General features: G+C 61.9%; 6 protein-coding genes across 6 annotated transcripts; 4 read left to right on the top strand and 2 right to left on the bottom strand.

Annotated features, from left to right (window-relative positions):
- Positions 1-13: 13 nt before the first annotated feature.
- PAN0_005c2685 (pre-mRNA-processing protein 45) lies at positions 14-1861 on the top strand (the record flags this gene model as incomplete). Its single annotated transcript, XM_014801925.1, has 1 exon — positions 14-1861. The coding sequence occupies one exon, from the start codon at positions 14-16 to the stop codon at positions 1859-1861; it is 1848 nt and encodes a 615-aa protein (XP_014657411.1).
- Positions 1862-1993: 132 nt separating this feature from the next.
- PAN0_005d2686 (uncharacterized protein) lies at positions 1994-4066 on the bottom strand (the record flags this gene model as incomplete). Its single annotated transcript, XM_014801926.1, has 1 exon — positions 1994-4066. The coding sequence occupies one exon, from the start codon at positions 4064-4066 to the stop codon at positions 1994-1996; it is 2073 nt and encodes a 690-aa protein (XP_014657412.1).
- A 907-nt stretch (positions 4067-4973) lies between these two features.
- PAN0_005c2687 (uncharacterized protein) lies at positions 4974-7145 on the top strand (the record flags this gene model as incomplete). The annotated part of the gene is made up of 1 exon (XM_014801927.1): positions 4974-7145. The coding sequence occupies one exon, from the start codon at positions 4974-4976 to the stop codon at positions 7143-7145; it is 2172 nt and encodes a 723-aa protein (XP_014657413.1).
- Positions 7146-7470: 325 nt separating this feature from the next.
- Positions 7471-8077, top strand: PAN0_005c2688 (nuclear transport factor 2; the record flags this gene model as incomplete). The annotated part of the gene is made up of 3 exons (XM_014801928.1): positions 7471-7623; positions 7709-7974; positions 8062-8077. The coding sequence occupies 3 exons, from the start codon at positions 7471-7473 to the stop codon at positions 8075-8077; spliced, it is 435 nt and encodes a 144-aa protein (XP_014657414.1).
- Positions 8078-8238: 161 nt separating this feature from the next.
- On the bottom strand, positions 8239-13616 carry PAN0_005d2689 (n1221-domain-containing protein; the record flags this gene model as incomplete). Its single annotated transcript, XM_014801929.1, has 3 exons — positions 8239-12984; positions 13149-13332; positions 13387-13616. The coding sequence occupies 3 exons, from the start codon at positions 13614-13616 to the stop codon at positions 8239-8241; spliced, it is 5160 nt and encodes a 1719-aa protein (XP_014657415.1).
- Positions 13617-14231: 615 nt separating this feature from the next.
- On the top strand, positions 14232-15821 carry PAN0_005c2690 (MFS general substrate transporter; the record flags this gene model as incomplete). Its single annotated transcript, XM_014801930.1, has 1 exon — positions 14232-15821. The coding sequence occupies one exon, from the start codon at positions 14232-14234 to the stop codon at positions 15819-15821; it is 1590 nt and encodes a 529-aa protein (XP_014657416.1).
- Between the last annotated feature and the right edge of the window lie 14 nt (positions 15822-15835).

A 15835-nucleotide genomic window follows, 5' to 3' on the forward strand; every position in this document is an offset into this window, starting at 1 on the left:
TCTCCACATCACTATGGCCGCCACATTGCAGAGCGTGCTGCCTGCGCCTAGGTACTCGGCCGCATCCGTCTCCCACGATGAGGAGGCCGAAGTCGATGACGATGCGTATGACCAGGCCGAGGCAGGTCCTTCGAAGTCCGCCTCGTCGTCTTCCAGCGCACTCGTGTCAGCATCCGCGTCTAGTGCTCATCCATATGGCCAGCGATCCTCCTGGCGGCCACGCACGCAGGCCGACTTTGGCGGAGGCGGCGCCTATCCCGAATGCCACATTGCCCAATATCCGCTCGACATGGGCCGCAGCAGGGCGACTGGCCCGGGCAACAAGCTTGCCATGCGCGTAGACGCCGAGGGCAACAAGCGATACGATGCAATCGTCAGACAGACCCTTCGACCGGGGCAGACCGTCCAGACGCAGTTCAAGGACCTCGTGCCGCTCTCGCAGCGCAGCGATGTCAGAGACAGCGACCGCTCGTCCGGGCTCGAGCGTCCGTCGCAGGAGGAAGTGATGAGCAACACCGAACGCACGCGCCTTGCACTCGAGGCGCTCGCCAAGGGCAAGACCAAGTCGCTCGTACCCAAGTCCGCCAACGCAGCGGGAGGTCAGCAGGCGGCGCAGTTCATCCGCTACACACCCGGCCAGCAGGGTGCGGGCAACGCAAGCCAGCGCATCATCAAGATGACCGAGGCCGCACGCGATCCTCTCGAACCGCCGCGTCATCGCATCAAGAAGGTGGCGCAGGGCCCGCCGTCTCCTCCACCACCCGTACTGCGCTCGCCGCCGCGCAAGGTGACGGCGCAGGAGCAGAAGGATTGGATGATTCCACCCGCCATCTCCAACTGGAAGAACAACCGCGGCTACACCATTCCGCTCGATAAGCGTCTGGCTGCCGATGGAAGGGGCATCAACGATGTGGTCATCAACGACAACTTTGCGCAGTTTGCCGAGGCGCTCAACCTTGCCGACCGACACGCGCGCGAAGAGGTGCGCCAGCGCAGCATCATGCAGCAGAAACTCGCGGCCAAGGAGAAGGCAGCCAAGGAGGAGCATCTGCGGAACCTGGCTCAGCGGGCGCGTGACGAGCGCGCGGGTGTTTCCTCTGCCACTCCCTCGGTTTCGGGTCGTGCGGACGATGATGGGGCGTCGAGGTTGGACGACTCGGATGTGGGGGCGAGGCAGTCTGGTGGTGCAGGTGGGGGAATTTCGGCCATGCTTGCTGGGTACGGCTCTGATTCGGAGTCTGGATCGGGTTCGGCGTCGGAGGAGGAGGATGACGATGGAGCGCGCGAGCGCGATCGCATCCGCGAAGAGCGTCGACGCGAGAGGGAACGCGAGCTGCGCATGTCCAACATGGGTCACGAACAGCGTGCCAAGCAGCTACTGCGCGAGCAGAACCGCGACATCTCCGAGAAAGTCGCCCTGGGTCTCGCCAAGCCCACAGCGTCCAAGGACAGCATGACCGATACGCGGCTATTCAACCAAGAATCGCTCACGGGCTATGGCGATGAAGACTCGTACAACCTCTATGACAAGCCACTGTTTTCGGGAAGTTCGGCGGCTGCTGCCATCTACCGTCGTCCTGCAGGCCGTAGAGGCGCAGACGACATCTATGGTGCAGACGATGGCGCTTTCGAGGAAGAGTTGAAGAACAACGACCGTTTTGGGCTGGGTCAGAGCAAGTTCGAGGGCGCACAGGACGAACAGCAACAGGGCGCGCCGAGATCAGGCCCAGTCCAGTTCGAAAAGGACGAGTCGGATCCGTTTGCCATCAACCAGTTCCTCGACGACGCAAAGCGCGGCATCAAGAGACAGGGTCTCGACTCGGAAGCCGCTCGCAAAAAGTCTAGAGACGAGTCGCCTTGACCTCCCCTTGCTTAGATACCTCATCCACTCATTCTACCATGCAATGCAAAAGGAAAAAGCAAAGAGAGAGCCCTTTTTATTGATCATGAAACCAGATTTACACTGTGCCCCACCGCTGCGAGCATGGCCACTTTACACGGTCGCGATGATTTCCGAGGCGGTTTCGAGCGCCGAGATCATCTTTACGCACTCCTTCCTCCTAGCCACCACGTGGTCGGACTCCTTCATGAGCTCGTCGAGCACGTCGGGACGGTAGATCTCCTGGAGGAGCTCCTTCTGCATCTGCTCCTTGGACTGGGTGACGAGGTTGAGCATGATGCACTTGGGCACCATGCTGATGGTTTCCACCTTGACCACGTTAAAGTAGCTCTGGATGAGCAGCTTGACCACCTCGGTCTCGAGCTGCTCACGCTGGCTGAACTGGCCCGAAGCCTTGAGCGACGGCGGCGGCGCCTCCATGAGCGCCTTCTTGGCCTTGACCGCCTGGCTCGGCTGGTTGCTCGTCTTCTGGAAGAAGCTGCCAAAGAAGCCCGACTCGTTCTTGAGCGACACGTCGAGGTCCTTGTCGTTGTTGATCGCGTGCGGGTTGGGCTTCTTGGGGTCGTGCGCCGGCTGCGGCGGGTTGAGCCGCTCATTGACAATCTCCATGGCCTTGTGGCCGCTGATAAAGTCCGGGTGGCCCGTGTTGAGGTAGACGGCCTGCGCCGCCACAAAGTCCGAGACGAGCTTGGTGGTGGGCGCCATGCACTTTTTGAAAAAGTGGATGACGACGGTGTTGAAGCGCTCGCGGAGCGCGGGGAAGCGGCGGAAGCTGGCGTTCTTGGTGAGCAGCTGTGCGAGGATGCGCACCAGCTCGTCGTACACGAGCGAGGCGCAGCGCAGCGCCGGATCCTCGAGACGCTTGATCTGCTGCTTGACAATCACCTCGAAGGCGGTGGTGCCGACAAAGAGGGCGGGGGAGGAGCCGGACGAGTTGTAGAGGATGGTGCGGATGTCGGTGTCCTTGACCATGTCAAAGGGGTCGATGGCCTTGACGCCGTTGGCGTAGAGCTCGTGGAAGACGAAGCTGATGCGCGCACCACCGGCGAGCTCGTTGACGGTGAGGTCGTTGGAGTTGCCGTCGATGACGGTGCGGAACTCGTTGGCGAATTCGGTGATGATCTGGAGCACCACGCTCGCCGAGTTGTTCTCGCCCATGGGTCCGCCGAGCGATGCGAGCTCGGCCTGGAACTTGGCGAGTTGGCTGCCGATCTTGTTCTTGATGTCTGGGAGCGTGTTGCGGATGTGGTGCATGAGGATGGTGTTGAGCTTGCGGGCGAGGAAGGGGGTGCCGCAGTACTGCGCCTTGCTGCGGTAGCTCGGATGGTTCTCGAAGAAGTCCTTTTCGGCGGTGAGGGCGGCGCTGACGAGCTTCTTCTGGTCGATGTCGCGCTGGCCGCGGTTGACGACCGGGACGTAGCCGAGGCGGAGCGGGATGACGCGACCGGCGAGGATGTCGACGACGTCGGTGCCGGCGTCCATGAGGTCGACCTTGGTGAGCACGCCGACGGTGCGGGTTCCCTCGGGGTCAACTTCGCGGGCGAGCTTGAGGCCGTCGGAGTTTGCCAAGTCGGTGTTGGCGGCGGTGACGGCGAGGATGACGGCGTTGGGTTTGGAGATGAATTTGAGCACCATGTCGCGAATCTGGCGCTCAATGTCTCTGGGCTGGTCGCCGACGGGGACCTTGGTGAGACCGGGAAGGTCGACGAGGGTGAGGGTGAGGACGTTGGGGCTGTAGATGCGGAGGTTGATGGGCTGAGGCGAGATGCCAGCGTTCTTGCCGGTCTTGAGCTCGGTGTCGCGGACGATCTCTTCGCGGATCTTGTCAAAGTCGAAGAACTTTTCGCCGGGGAGGTGGAGGAACTCGCCCCACTCGTCTGGGTTGTTGGCGCCCTTGTTGGCGCCGGCGGGAAGAGCATCGCCGTTGGTCTTGGCGGCGGCTGGGCGGTTGATGAGCTGGAGGACGAGAGGGCGACGCGTTACGATGCCGGTACCACGAGGCAAGAAGTCGCGGCCGACGATGTTTTCGAGCACACTCGACTTTCCGGACGACTGGGATCCGAGCACGGTGATCTGGGGCAGGTCGATGGGGTTCTGGATGCCGACATTGTTGAAGGCATCCTGGAGCTTGTTGACGAGCTTGATTAGCGACTGGTCCATAGCCATGATGTAAGCGGTGGGAGCGCTGAGCTCGGGTGAAGATGGGATGAGATGCGGCGGAGGAGAGGCTCAAGCAGGCTTGGTGCGAGCTGGAGCGTGCGAGTCGTGGTTCAGGTCGTGAGAGCGAGTCTGCGTAGGGTAACGAGATGAAAACGGGTAAGCTGAGTTCGATACGGGAGCTCGAAAGCTGGCAGTGGATGAGGATAGCGCGCTGCTGCTGGAATGCGAATGCGCGGTTGATTGTGCGGGGAGAACGTACTTTGCGGGATGACTGCAGAGCAGCGGAGGGGGTTGGATGAAGGAGGACGTGGGCGGGATGGTCGTGGCGGTGTTGAGGGGACAGGGTTGAGTTGCAAGCACCTCGGATCGCGAGCGGAGAGCGAGAGAGCGAGAGGTGGAGTAGATGCTCGGATGGCTGCTGCGTCGAGAGCGTGACGCCTGGCTCGTGAGTGTGTGCCCAAGTGCGGGCGTTGCTGCGTTGGTGCGTCGCTGCGTTGAGCTGTGGGTGTTGGATTACTGCCTGTGCCTGCTCTCCCAGCCTGGCTGAGCTTCAAAATCGCCGGCTGCGCATCGCAAAGTGTTGCTTGCCTGCAGCCCAGCCAGCCAGCCAGCACAGCCAGCCAGCGAGAGCTCAGCTGCGATCGGCACAGCCCCGACCACAACGCGTCCCTCAATCGCGATTTCTTGGGATTTGTGAGCTCTGCCGGCGCTAACATTTTGCAAAATTTTCGGCCGGTAAGAAGAATGTCACGGCCAGCAGCAGCTCAAAGGTTCCACGTCAAAGCCATGCACGCGGCGCCGAAGCTTCGAGCAAAATGGACACACAGATGCACTGGCCTTGCAACGCGGCCCTTGCCGTCCAGGGTCCTCGCGCCCGCACTTGAGCTTGCTTGGCCCCTGCGCGCCCATTTGAATGCAGAAGCAGAAGACGGTCGGGTCGAACCGATGTCTTCGCTGCGTTGGAGCGGATTCTCTGTTGCGGGTGAGACCAGATTCGAGAGTCGAGTCCGGTCCTCAAGGCGGAGGAACGCCTGGACGGGGAGCGAGCGTTGGCACAATTTGGGTGAGTGGTGACGTGGGCACCCGCCTCGCATGCAAGTGGCGAGGCGAGGCGAAGGCGAGACCCAAAGCTTCCACATCACCAGGCGTCGGAGTAGAGCTGCGCCTTCCCACTTTCGGCTGCTTTGCGCCAAAGGCCCAGAGCACGGCCCTCTGTCGTTCTCACTTCACATCTTCCCTCACCGGCAATCATCCCTCCCTCGCATTAACGCAACTTCTCCTCCTTCCACGTCGGCATCTTATTCCTTTCTTCTTCCCGTCCACCAGCCTCACTCAGCCGCTTGCATTACCACACCCTGTTGCTGCTGCTGCCGCCACTGCTGCCATCGTCGCCGTCGCCACAATGAAGCCCGCCGTCGCAGCCGCCCTCGCCGCCTTCGTCCTCGCAGAGGTCGTCTCCGCCGATGCCGCCAGGCCACAGTTCACCCCCACATCCATCCAGGCCCCCTTCATCGAGCAGTTCACCTCGGATTGGTCCGAACGATGGCAGACCTCCCAAGCCTCCAAGTTCCAGAAGGAGGACGACACCGAGGCCTTCAAGTACGACGGCGTCTGGGCCGTAGAGGAGCCCGAGGTCTTCCCCGGCCTCGCCGGCGACACCGGTCTCGTGCTCAAGTCCAAGGCCAAGCAGCACGCCATCTCCCACCTCTTTGACACGCCCATCGACCCCAAGGGCAAGCCCCTCGTCGTCCAGTACGAGGTCAAGCTGCAAAAGGGTCTCGGATGCGGCGGTGCTTACATCAAGCTCCTCTCGGCAACAGAAGCAGGCGTCACCCCAGACGAGTTCTCGGACAAGACCCCTTACACCATCATGTTCGGCCCCGACAAGTGCGGCCAGACCAACAAGGTCCACTTCATCTTCCGCCACAAGAACCCCAAGACCGGCGAGTTCGAAGAAAAGCACGTCAAGTACCCCGCATACCCCAAGCTCGCAAAGACCTCGACGCTCTACACGCTCGTCGTCCAGCCCGACCAGACCTTCGAGATCTTCATCAACAACGAGAGCAAGAAGAAGGGCTCCCTCCTCGAGGACTTTGAGCCCCCCGTCAACCCGTCCAAGGAGATCGACGACCCCACCGACTCCAAGCCCGCCGACTGGGTCGAGCAGGCCAGGATCGCCGATCCCACCGCTACCAAGCCCGCCGACTGGGACGAGGATGCGCCGCTCGAGATCCCCGACGACGAGGCTACGATCCCTGACGGCTGGCTCGAGTCCGAGCCCCTCACCGTGCCCGACCCGGACGCACAGAAGCCCGAGGAGTGGGACGACGAGGAGGACGGCGAGTGGTTCGCTCCCAGCATCCCCAACCCCAAGTGCGAGGCCGCCCCCGGCTGCGGCGAGTGGGTGCGTCCCGTGAAGCGCAACCCGGCCTACAAGGGCAAGTGGTCTGCGCCGCTCATCGACAACCCGGACTACAAGGGCGTCTGGGCCCCGCGCAAGATCGCCAACCCCAACTTCTTTGAGGACAACAGCCCCGCCGACTTCAACCCCATCGGCGGTGTCGGCTTCGAGCTCTGGACCATGGACGAAGACATCCTCTTTGACAACATCTACATCGGCCACGACCCTGCACAGGCCAAGGCCTTCTCCGCCGAGACCTTTGAGCAGAAGATCAAGATCGAGCAGGGCCAGGAGGACGCCGAGAAGGAGCAGGCTGCCAAGGCCGCCGATGTTGCCGAGGGCGCCGGCTTTGTCGACCAGGTGCGCTCGCACGTCAACACCTTCATCGGCGCCGCACGCCAGGACCCCATCGCGGCGATCAAGGAAATGCCCCAGGTCGCCGGCGGCCTCGGCGCCGCCTTTGCTGGTCTGCTCGGTCTCGTCGGTCTCGTCGGTGGCGTGCTCGGTGGCAGCAGCGCCAAGGTGCCCAAGGACGCCAAGAAGGTCGATGCACCTTCCGCCAAGGGCAAGGCCAAGGAGTTCGCTGCCTCCGCCAAGGCGTCGGCCGTCCAGGCCAAGGACGGCGTCAAGAAGCGCGCCAACGCCGTGGCTGCCAAGGTCGACGACGCGGCAGACGACGAGTAGGCGCATCTCAAAATAATGTCCGTCATGACTGTTCTTTGTTGTGTTCATCTCTGCTCGTAGTAAATGCATTCTTCATCCAGCACATCGCAGCGCAGGCCCTCAACATGAAGGAAGGGGTGAGTGCCTTCGAGAGGCAATTCTGAAGAAAGCGTGGAAAAAGGAGGCGTCGAAAATTGGGCCCAAGAAGATTGCGGGGGCTGAGCTGGGTCCGTGCGTGATCGCCTTGCTACTTGGACCTAACATTCACCAATTTTTGCGCGGTGTTAGCTTTTTTTGGTGAGCTTTGCCATGTGTTGGAGCGGGATTGGGGGGGCAAAGGTCAAAGATGCGCAACACCACCTGCGGATTGATCTTTCGAACAATCGACCATCATCCACCGCCCGTCTTTGTCGTCAAAATGGAGCAGATTGCACAGCAGTTCACCGATTTCTACTACTCGACTTTCGATGCTGATCGAAACCAGCTCGTTAACCTCTACGTACGTTCCCCCTTCCCCACGCCGTGATTTCTTCTAGGGTTGATCACACAGCTGAACTTTTATTATGGTCTTGGGTGTTGGGTAGAGGGCCAACTCGATGCTGACTTTCGAGGGCTCGCAAGTCCAGGGTGCCCAGGCTATTGTTGAAAAACTCACGGGCCTGCCATTCGAGAAGGTCCAGCACAAGGTCGAGACCCGCGATGCTCAACCCACCGGCGACGGTAACTCGCTCGTCGTGCTCGTGACCGGCATGCTCGTCGTAGACGACGGCGCAAACCCCCTCAAGTTCTCCCAGACCTTCACCCTCAACCCCGAAAACGGCTCGTTCTACGTCTTCAACGATATCTTCCGGTATGCACAATCCCCCACCCCAAACACCAACCCATCAACCCCCTCGACCACAGCTGCTAATGTCTTCGTTCCGCTTCTGAATTGCAGCCTCAACTACGGTTGATTCGCCACCTCGATAGTCTAGATGCGCAGCTCCTACGCTCACAACGCAATCTCAACCTCTTTAATCCACCCGCAACCCGTCTGCATCACTCCCAACATTTCCAAACACAGCTTTGGACGCACAATTCGCATTTCCAACACGACAAAACGCAGCGAGAGAGATCAGGTGCCAAAGATGTGCTCCACCTCGTCGATGCCGCCCGCCTTGCGGCTGTGCAGGGGCAGCGGCTGTGCGGTGTCGAGGTCCTGCTCGTCCTCGCCGCGCGCCTCGGCCTGCGCGAGCCGGTCGATCTGGTCGAGCTGCTCGTCGTCCGCCCAGTCGGTCAGCACGGGCCGCAGCGGGCTGCTGTCCGAGTTGGAGCGGCTGTTGCGCCGCGATCCCGGCCGCGACCCCGAGCCGCCGCCCGAGCTCACGCCCGAGATCGTAAACGGCCGCACGGGCGAGCCGGGCGACGTGTCGAGCGCCGACGTGCCCAGCTCCGCCGCACTCATGCGCGGCGACTGCAGCGGCGACGGCTGCTTGCCCCCGTGCAGCGGGATCGGCGACGGCGACGGCGGCGAGAGCACGCCCGAGCTGAGGAAGCGCATCTCCTTGGGCGACATGTGCTCCCAGTCGTTGCGGTTCTCGTCGCGCTCGCCCTCGTCGTCGGTCAGCGACCCAGCCACGCTGCCGGCCCCGGAGTGCGCAGAGTCGAGGCTCGCCGTGTCCGCATCCGTGATGCCCGTCTCGCCCAGGATCTCGCCCAGCCGCGCCCACGCCGTCGACGACCCCTGCTGCGTCAGTCCCCACTTGCCCGAGCTCCAGCCCGAACCACTCGCACCCGCCTCGCCGCCCGACCCGTCGTCTTCCGCCGCCCCGCCTTCGCCACCGCCGTCCGAGGGGTAGAAGACGTTCTCGCCAAACACCTCGCCCAGCACATCCTCGTACGTGTCCAGATAGCCCTCGACAACGTCGTCCGGGATGTAGCCGCCGGGCGCCGACGCCTGGTGCGAGCGCCGCAGCGGCGGCAGCACGTCGCTCTCAAAGAACGACGGCCCGTTGGCCGTGCGTGTAGGCGACAGCGTCGCAGGCGGCGCGCCGTGCTCGTTGGCGCCGTCGCCGTTCGACATGCCACCACGCTGCGCCTGCTGAGCCTCCTGCGAGTGCGGTCCGCCGTCGGATTGCGCGCCGTGCTGCTGACCGCCCTGCTGGTGCTGCGGCTGCTGCGCGTGGAACTGCGACTGCATGTGCGGCTGCGCATGGCCCTGCTGCTGGCCGTTCTGCATCTCCTGCTGGTGTCGCTCGGCGCTCGTGCTGATCGAGCGTCGATGGCCGTGGCCTTCGCCGTGGCCGATCGCGGCGCCGGGCGGCGGACCGAAGCGCGTATGGTTGTAGAACTTGACGAGCGAGCGCAGCGCCTGTTCCTGCGGCAGCGAGTCCTCGACGTCCGCCTCGACATCCGAGCCACTCAGCCACTCGTCGCGCAGATCGGGGCGGCAGTTGAGATAGATGCTCGTGATGACGCGCATGTTGCTCTGGCGCCACTTGCGCCCGCAGAACGGGATCTGGCTCTTGATCACCTTGAGCACGTAGAGTTCCAGTCCCGGATGAGGCACCTTGAGCGAGCGCTTGAGGATCGCCGAGCTCTTGTACTGCACAAGCAGCAGGATGCGGTGCACCTTGCGCTTGGTGAGCTTCTGCAGAATGCGGGTAAAGTTGATCGACGAGAAAAAGTTGCGCCACGAGTAGTCGCTCACCATCTCGACCTCGGTGCCGTCGGGCATGAGCGTCGCCTTGCCCGGCGGCGGCGACGTGGTGCCCGGATTGATGGCGACGGGCCCGATGATGTTGTGTCGCGACATGAGCGAGTCCTCAGCCCGAGGGCCGCGGGCCTCGCGACCACCGTTGAGATAGCAGTAGTTGAAGAAGCGGAAGTTGTCCGCTTCGTTCTTTGTCTTGACGCCGTGCGCGATCTCCTGAAGCCCAAAGATTTTGAGGATGAGCAGCAGCACGTTGCTGTCGACGAGCACTTGCGAGAGGTAGTTGAACTTCATCACGTGGCTCGCCTTGAACCACTTGAGGCAGAGCAAGAGGATGGCCGAGACGGCTTTGGTCAGGATCTCGCGATGGCGCGCCACGTCGACATCCTCGAGGGTCGGAGGCGGTGCTTCGTCGATCGGAGCGCCCTCGGCGATCGCTGCAGCGTGTGCCGAGTTGGTGTTGATCGAGGTGACCGTGGCGAGCAAGAGCTTGAGCAGCACGATGACCGACGACTGAAGCTGCGGCAGGACGGCGCGATAGAGCTGGTCGACGCGCTGGAGTCGACGCACGTCAGCCCTCTTCTGTGCCAGCTGATCGATCAGCTCTGTATGACGCGGATTGTCGAGTGCCGCGAGCATGTGGTCTCCTTCGACGTCGCGCAGTTCCGCCTCGATGTCTTCTTCGATCTCGACGAGATGCTCATAGGTGGCTTCGCCCTTGACCTTGAAGGTGCGCTCCGAGACACCGCGGGGCGGAAAGGCTTCGGAGCTGACTGGGCTGCGACTGCCTTGCGAGGACGAGGCTGCGTCGGTGCGGACGTAGGCTTTCGATGCGGCTGACTTGACGCCAAGCCCGATGCGAGTGCCGTCGGCGGCGCTGCCGACGCCGCTCTCTTCTTGGATGCACTGTTCGCGCACTCTCCAAGTCTGCCACAGTTCCAGGCTGACGTGCATGTGCTCCGTGTAGAGCTTGGAAGCTTCGTCGATGCTGCGCGGGACGAGACGACCCTGGCCGTGCACCTGACGGCTGTAGGGGAAGATGAATGGCCGTGTCTGGTCCGTCTGGTACTTGGCCTTGTTGGGCTTGGGGGACGGAGGAGGAGATGGCGCGGGCGTGCCAGGGAGCATGCCATTAGGTCCTTGTTGAGGTCCGCCAGAGTAGCGATCCGAGCCATCGAGATGGTTGCTAAACGGCTTGCGGGGCGGGATGGGATGGATGGCGCTGGCGAGCTTGTCGAGGGGCAGATCGTGATCCTGGCGTTTTGGCGGCTCAAATGTCGGGTACTTGACCGAGATCTCGTGCTGGAAATCCTGAAAGTGGAGTGGATCCGATTTGAGGACGTTGCGCTTGGTGGACTTGTCGATGGGGCCGAGACCCTCGATCTCGCGGGCGAGGAGCTTGCAGCGCTCGACGTCCTTGACCCCTCCGAAGCACGAGAGGAGCGACTTCCACAGCAGCAGTAAGAGCTTCTTTACCGGATAGCCCTTGGCGCTCTTCTCGCGCAACGATGCCACGAGGCCGAAGAGGAAAATGGGAAGCGGAGGATCGAGACTCATGAGCTCGTCGCCCCATTCCTCCTCGCCTCGAGAACTCTCGAGGAGCGAGTAGAGCTGGGCGAAGTGGAGCGCGAGTTCGAGGTTGATCTCGTCGAGATACTCGAGCTTTGCCTCTGGGGTGAGCAGTGGCGCGTTGGCGGGGCCTTGCTGACCGGAATGAGCAGGCTCGTGAGAGGGAATGTGGTCCGGAAGGGAGCTGAGGTAGTCGTGCTTCCAGCTGGCGAGTTTGATGGCCGAGTAAATTTCGCCCAGACCACCGAGCGATCGGACCATGCGAGCGTTTTCGAGGAGCCAGTGCAATTGATGTTCTGGGCCAGCTGTGTCTGCGAAGGCGCCTTGGAGCAGGTAGAGCAGCGCACGAGAGGCGCGGAAACGGGCTTCAGGGTCGCGCACTTCGAGAGTGGAAAGGAGCGACTGGAGGATGCGTCTGCGCGTGGAGCTGCCAAGCGTAGTCCACTCTCCAAGGGCCGGCTCGACCAGGCTTGCTCTCCTGGGCATGCCTGCGGACTGGGCTTCAGCGCTGTGGGGGGCCACACCGGCGTGGTTGAGGTCGAGACCGAGGCCAAGCGAAGAGGACGGTTCTGCGGTACCGAGCTCGGAGCCGGTGGAAGAGTAGCCAGCGTGGCGCAAGTGGGTGGGCATGGTGCACCACTCTTCCCATGCGGTCCTGTTCTCTGCGGTTTGCGGCACCTCGACGTACGAGTAGAATTCGTCGATCTCGTTCTGCATGTTGTCGGCATCGGCATCGATGGGAAAGTCGTACTGCCTCGACTTTGGCTTGTCTGTGACGATGAGGTTGCGAAGCTGACCGAGCGTGACCGAGTCGAGAGGCCCGCCTTGGTTCTGGGATTGCGGGGCCATGCCGGCCTGAGGCTGGGGTTGTGAGGTGGGAGCAGACATGGTGGGCGGTTGTTGGAGCTGGACCTGGCTCCGCTCGAGATGTTGGCGGAAAGAAGTGCCTCCCTCAAAGGACGGCGGACGTTGCCAGGGTTGTCGCTGCGGCGTAGGTTGCGAAAGGGAGTCGCTGGCGGCGCTGTTGCTGCTGGTTGGCGGCAAGGATGAGCCGTGAGTAGCAGTAGATGCGCTGCCCTCGGAAGCCTGCAACGACGGGTCGGCTCGCGAAGGGTCAGCGCCTGCTGCAGCTAGCTCGGACAGAGGCGTGGACGACGCCGGTGCAGACGACGAGAGGGAGTTGGTGACCGCGGATAGGTCCGAGTTCTGCGCCGATCCGAGCTGGAAGAGGACCTTGCGGAGTGCCGGATTCTGACCGGTGTTGACGAGGTTTTCGATCAAGGAGCTGGATGTAGCGAGGGGAGCGTTGGCGGCGGAGGAGGAGGAGGGTGGCGGAGGAAAGCTGGAGCTGGCGGCTGCGTCGGCGCCACGCGATGCCGAGCCCGAGGCGGAGTGGGTGGTGGCCGTGGGATGTGCGGGAGCGGTGTTGGAGGGAGTGAAGGAGGAGAGGTTGATGCGACAGTTGAGCGCGTCTTGCAGGTTGGCGCTCTGAGTCCTGCGACGGCGGGTGGGGATGTTGAGCGGGTTGGATGGAGGATGAATGATGAGGATCGAGGGCTCTGGCGCTTGGTCGAGGCGGCGCACCAGAGAGACGGTTGGCTTGTGGCGGTGGCAGGAGCACCAAGTGGGTCAGAAGGCGTCGGTGAAGCACCGAGAGATGCACAACAAGCCAAGATCGATCGGCAGTGCCGCACGGCCTGCGCTGTCCTGGCGACGGATCAGATCGGATCAGCCGACAACAATGATGGGCGTGCCGAACCGACAAGATGGAGGCAGAAGCAGTGTGACGAGGCAGCTGCTGGATCCGCCGCGGTGCGCGTGGTGGTGAGCAGCGGCGTGCTCGTGATGGCGAGTGGGGAAGGCCGTCGGCGGTGGGTCAGCAGCGGATGTTGGGCACGTCGACGAGATTCATCTGCAAGGCCGATGTGATTGTCGTCGAAGGTGCAGCTGCAGACAGCAGACGTGCACGCACCCTCAGAGATCACACTCAGACCCTCCCACCGGAACACGCTGCGACCGAGCGCGTTCCGCCGATGATCTCGGAAGATCTCATTAAAATCGGGAGATGTCACGCTTCGTCGGATGCTCGGCATGCTAGGAACCAAATTTTGCAGGCTGTCACGGAGCTTGAAGTGAAGCTGGCCTATGGCATCCCACCTCCTCCACGCTGCCTCGGCCACCTCCGAGAAACTTGCCGTCGAGAACGACAATGGCCAGTGAGGAAAGTCCATCTGACTCGGGTCGGGTTTGACGCTTGATCGACCGTGCCGCACGAGGGTCCGATGTCGTTAGAAGAACTCACCAAAGCCATGGCGCTCCGAACTCCCGCTCTAACCTGCCGCAAGACCCCGGACATGTGTCAAGGATTTGCACGTTCCGTATGGATATAAGGGCCGTTCCTTACCATGTCATACCTGCCTCCGCCCTATCTCCGCACATTCACACCACCAACACTTCGGCTCGCTTGCACATCGTCACTTCGGCACGAGTCTGCATCACTTTCGGCATCGGCCTCAGCACGACCCGCCGGAAATCGGCTTTTGCGCTGCTTTTGCATAGCCAGAGAGAGGAATTTCCAGCATTTTTTCGTGGAATTTCGCTGCCGTCATCAGACCGCGCGCGTCAATTGACCGCCAATCCCCGTTAAATCACCCGGCAGCTCCTCGCACAAAAGTGGCCCTGCTCCACCCAAGGCTCTCTCCACCCTTGCACCTGTACGCTCTTTGTCGGCTAGCCCAGCTGCAGTTCGTGGTTGTCTCGACACCATCACGCTTATAAGCCGACCTTCTCCGTGCTCATCTTTTCGGTGCAAGCGAAATCCCGATCGCTGCTCCAACATCACCGCCATGGAGACATCAGCGTTGCCAACGCCACGCACCAGCATGTCAGACACCGCCAGGGCAAGCACGAGCTCTCGTGCCGCCTCGACTACGAACGAGGCGAACAACAAGTCGCCCACCGCCACGGATCTCGAAAAGGGCGAGGCACCGCAATCCAAGCCCGGCCCGTCCAAGGAGGCGGCAGCAAAATCGGACGCGGATCCCAACCTCGTCACCTGGGCCGACAACGATGCGGAGAACCCGCTCAACTGGTCGCGCGCACGAAAGATCATGCTGCTCTGCGTCGTCACTTCGTGCGCCTTTTGCGTCACCAACACATCGTCCATCATCAGCAATGCCTACCAGGGCATCCAGGACGAGTTCCACGTCTCGCGCGAGGTCGCCATTCTCGGCCTCAGCCTCTTTGTGATTGGGCTAGGTATCGGCCCAATGTTGTTAGGCCCGCTCTCCGAGTTCTATGGCAGACGTCCTGTCTACCTCGTCTCCTACACCGCCTTCACCTTGCTCGGCTTGCCTGTGTCTTTTGCCAACAATCTCGCCGTCTTCCTCATCTTCCGCTTCCTCACCGGCTTCTGCGGATCCGCCTTCCTCAGTGTTGCTGGCGGCAGTGTGTCGGACATCTTTGCTGCCAGCGACATCTTTGTGCCCATGGCCATCTACACCAACGGACCCTTCCTCGGACCCGTGTTTGGTCCGCTGCTCAGTGGATTCATCAACCAAAATACGAACTGGCGCTGGACGTTCTGGACGATCAACATCTGGTCGACGGTGATGCTCGTCATCCTTGTGCTGTTTGGACCCGAGTCGTATGCTCCGGCATTGCTCGCCACGAGGGCAAAGAAGCTGCGCAAGGAGACGGGCAATACCGAGCTGTACGCCGAGCACGAACGTGTAGTCGCGCAAAAGTCGCTCCCGAGGACCATCTTGACTTCGTCCACAAGGCCGTTCCAGCTGCTGGCGCGCGAGGCCATGCTGACGCTGCTGTGTCTGTGGTCGGCGCTCTTGCTAGGCATCCTTTACCTATTCTTCGTGGCTTTTCCCATCGTGTTCGAGAAGCACGGGTTCAACCTACAGGAGATTGGTCTGTCGTTCCTCGGTATCGGCATTGGCATGATGATTGCCGTTGCGACGATGCCGTTGTGGGCACGTCACTACACGCGTCTCGTCGAAACCAAAGGAAATGGTGTTGCTGAACCCGAGTTCCGCCTGCCAGTTGCTATGGTCGGAGCGATCCTTCTGCCGATCGGCATGTTCTGGTTCGCATTCACCACCTACCCGTCGATCCACTGGATCGTGCCGATTCTCGGAACCGTGGTCTTTGGCGTCGGCATCAGCTACATCTTCACCGCCGTGTTCACCTACACGACACATGCGTACAGGCCCGTGGCAGCATCCGCCATGGCGGCCAACTCGTTCTCGCGCAGCTCCTTTGCCGCCGCATTCCCGCTGTTTGCAAAGCAGATGTACGTCGGCATGACCATCCAGGGCGCATCCGCGTTCCTCGCCGGTCTCAATGTGCTCATGATCCCAGTGCCGTTCGTCTTTTACAAGTACGGAAAACAGATCCGCGCACGCAGCCAGTTCACGCTCACGTAGCGCGTGTCCCCAAA

This window comes from Moesziomyces antarcticus (assembly GCF_000747765.1).
Source record: "Moesziomyces antarcticus DNA, scaffold: scaffold_v10005, strain JCM 10317, whole genome shotgun sequence".
In the NCBI taxonomy this organism is placed as follows: Eukaryota; Fungi; Basidiomycota; class Ustilaginomycetes; order Ustilaginales; family Ustilaginaceae; genus Moesziomyces; species Moesziomyces antarcticus.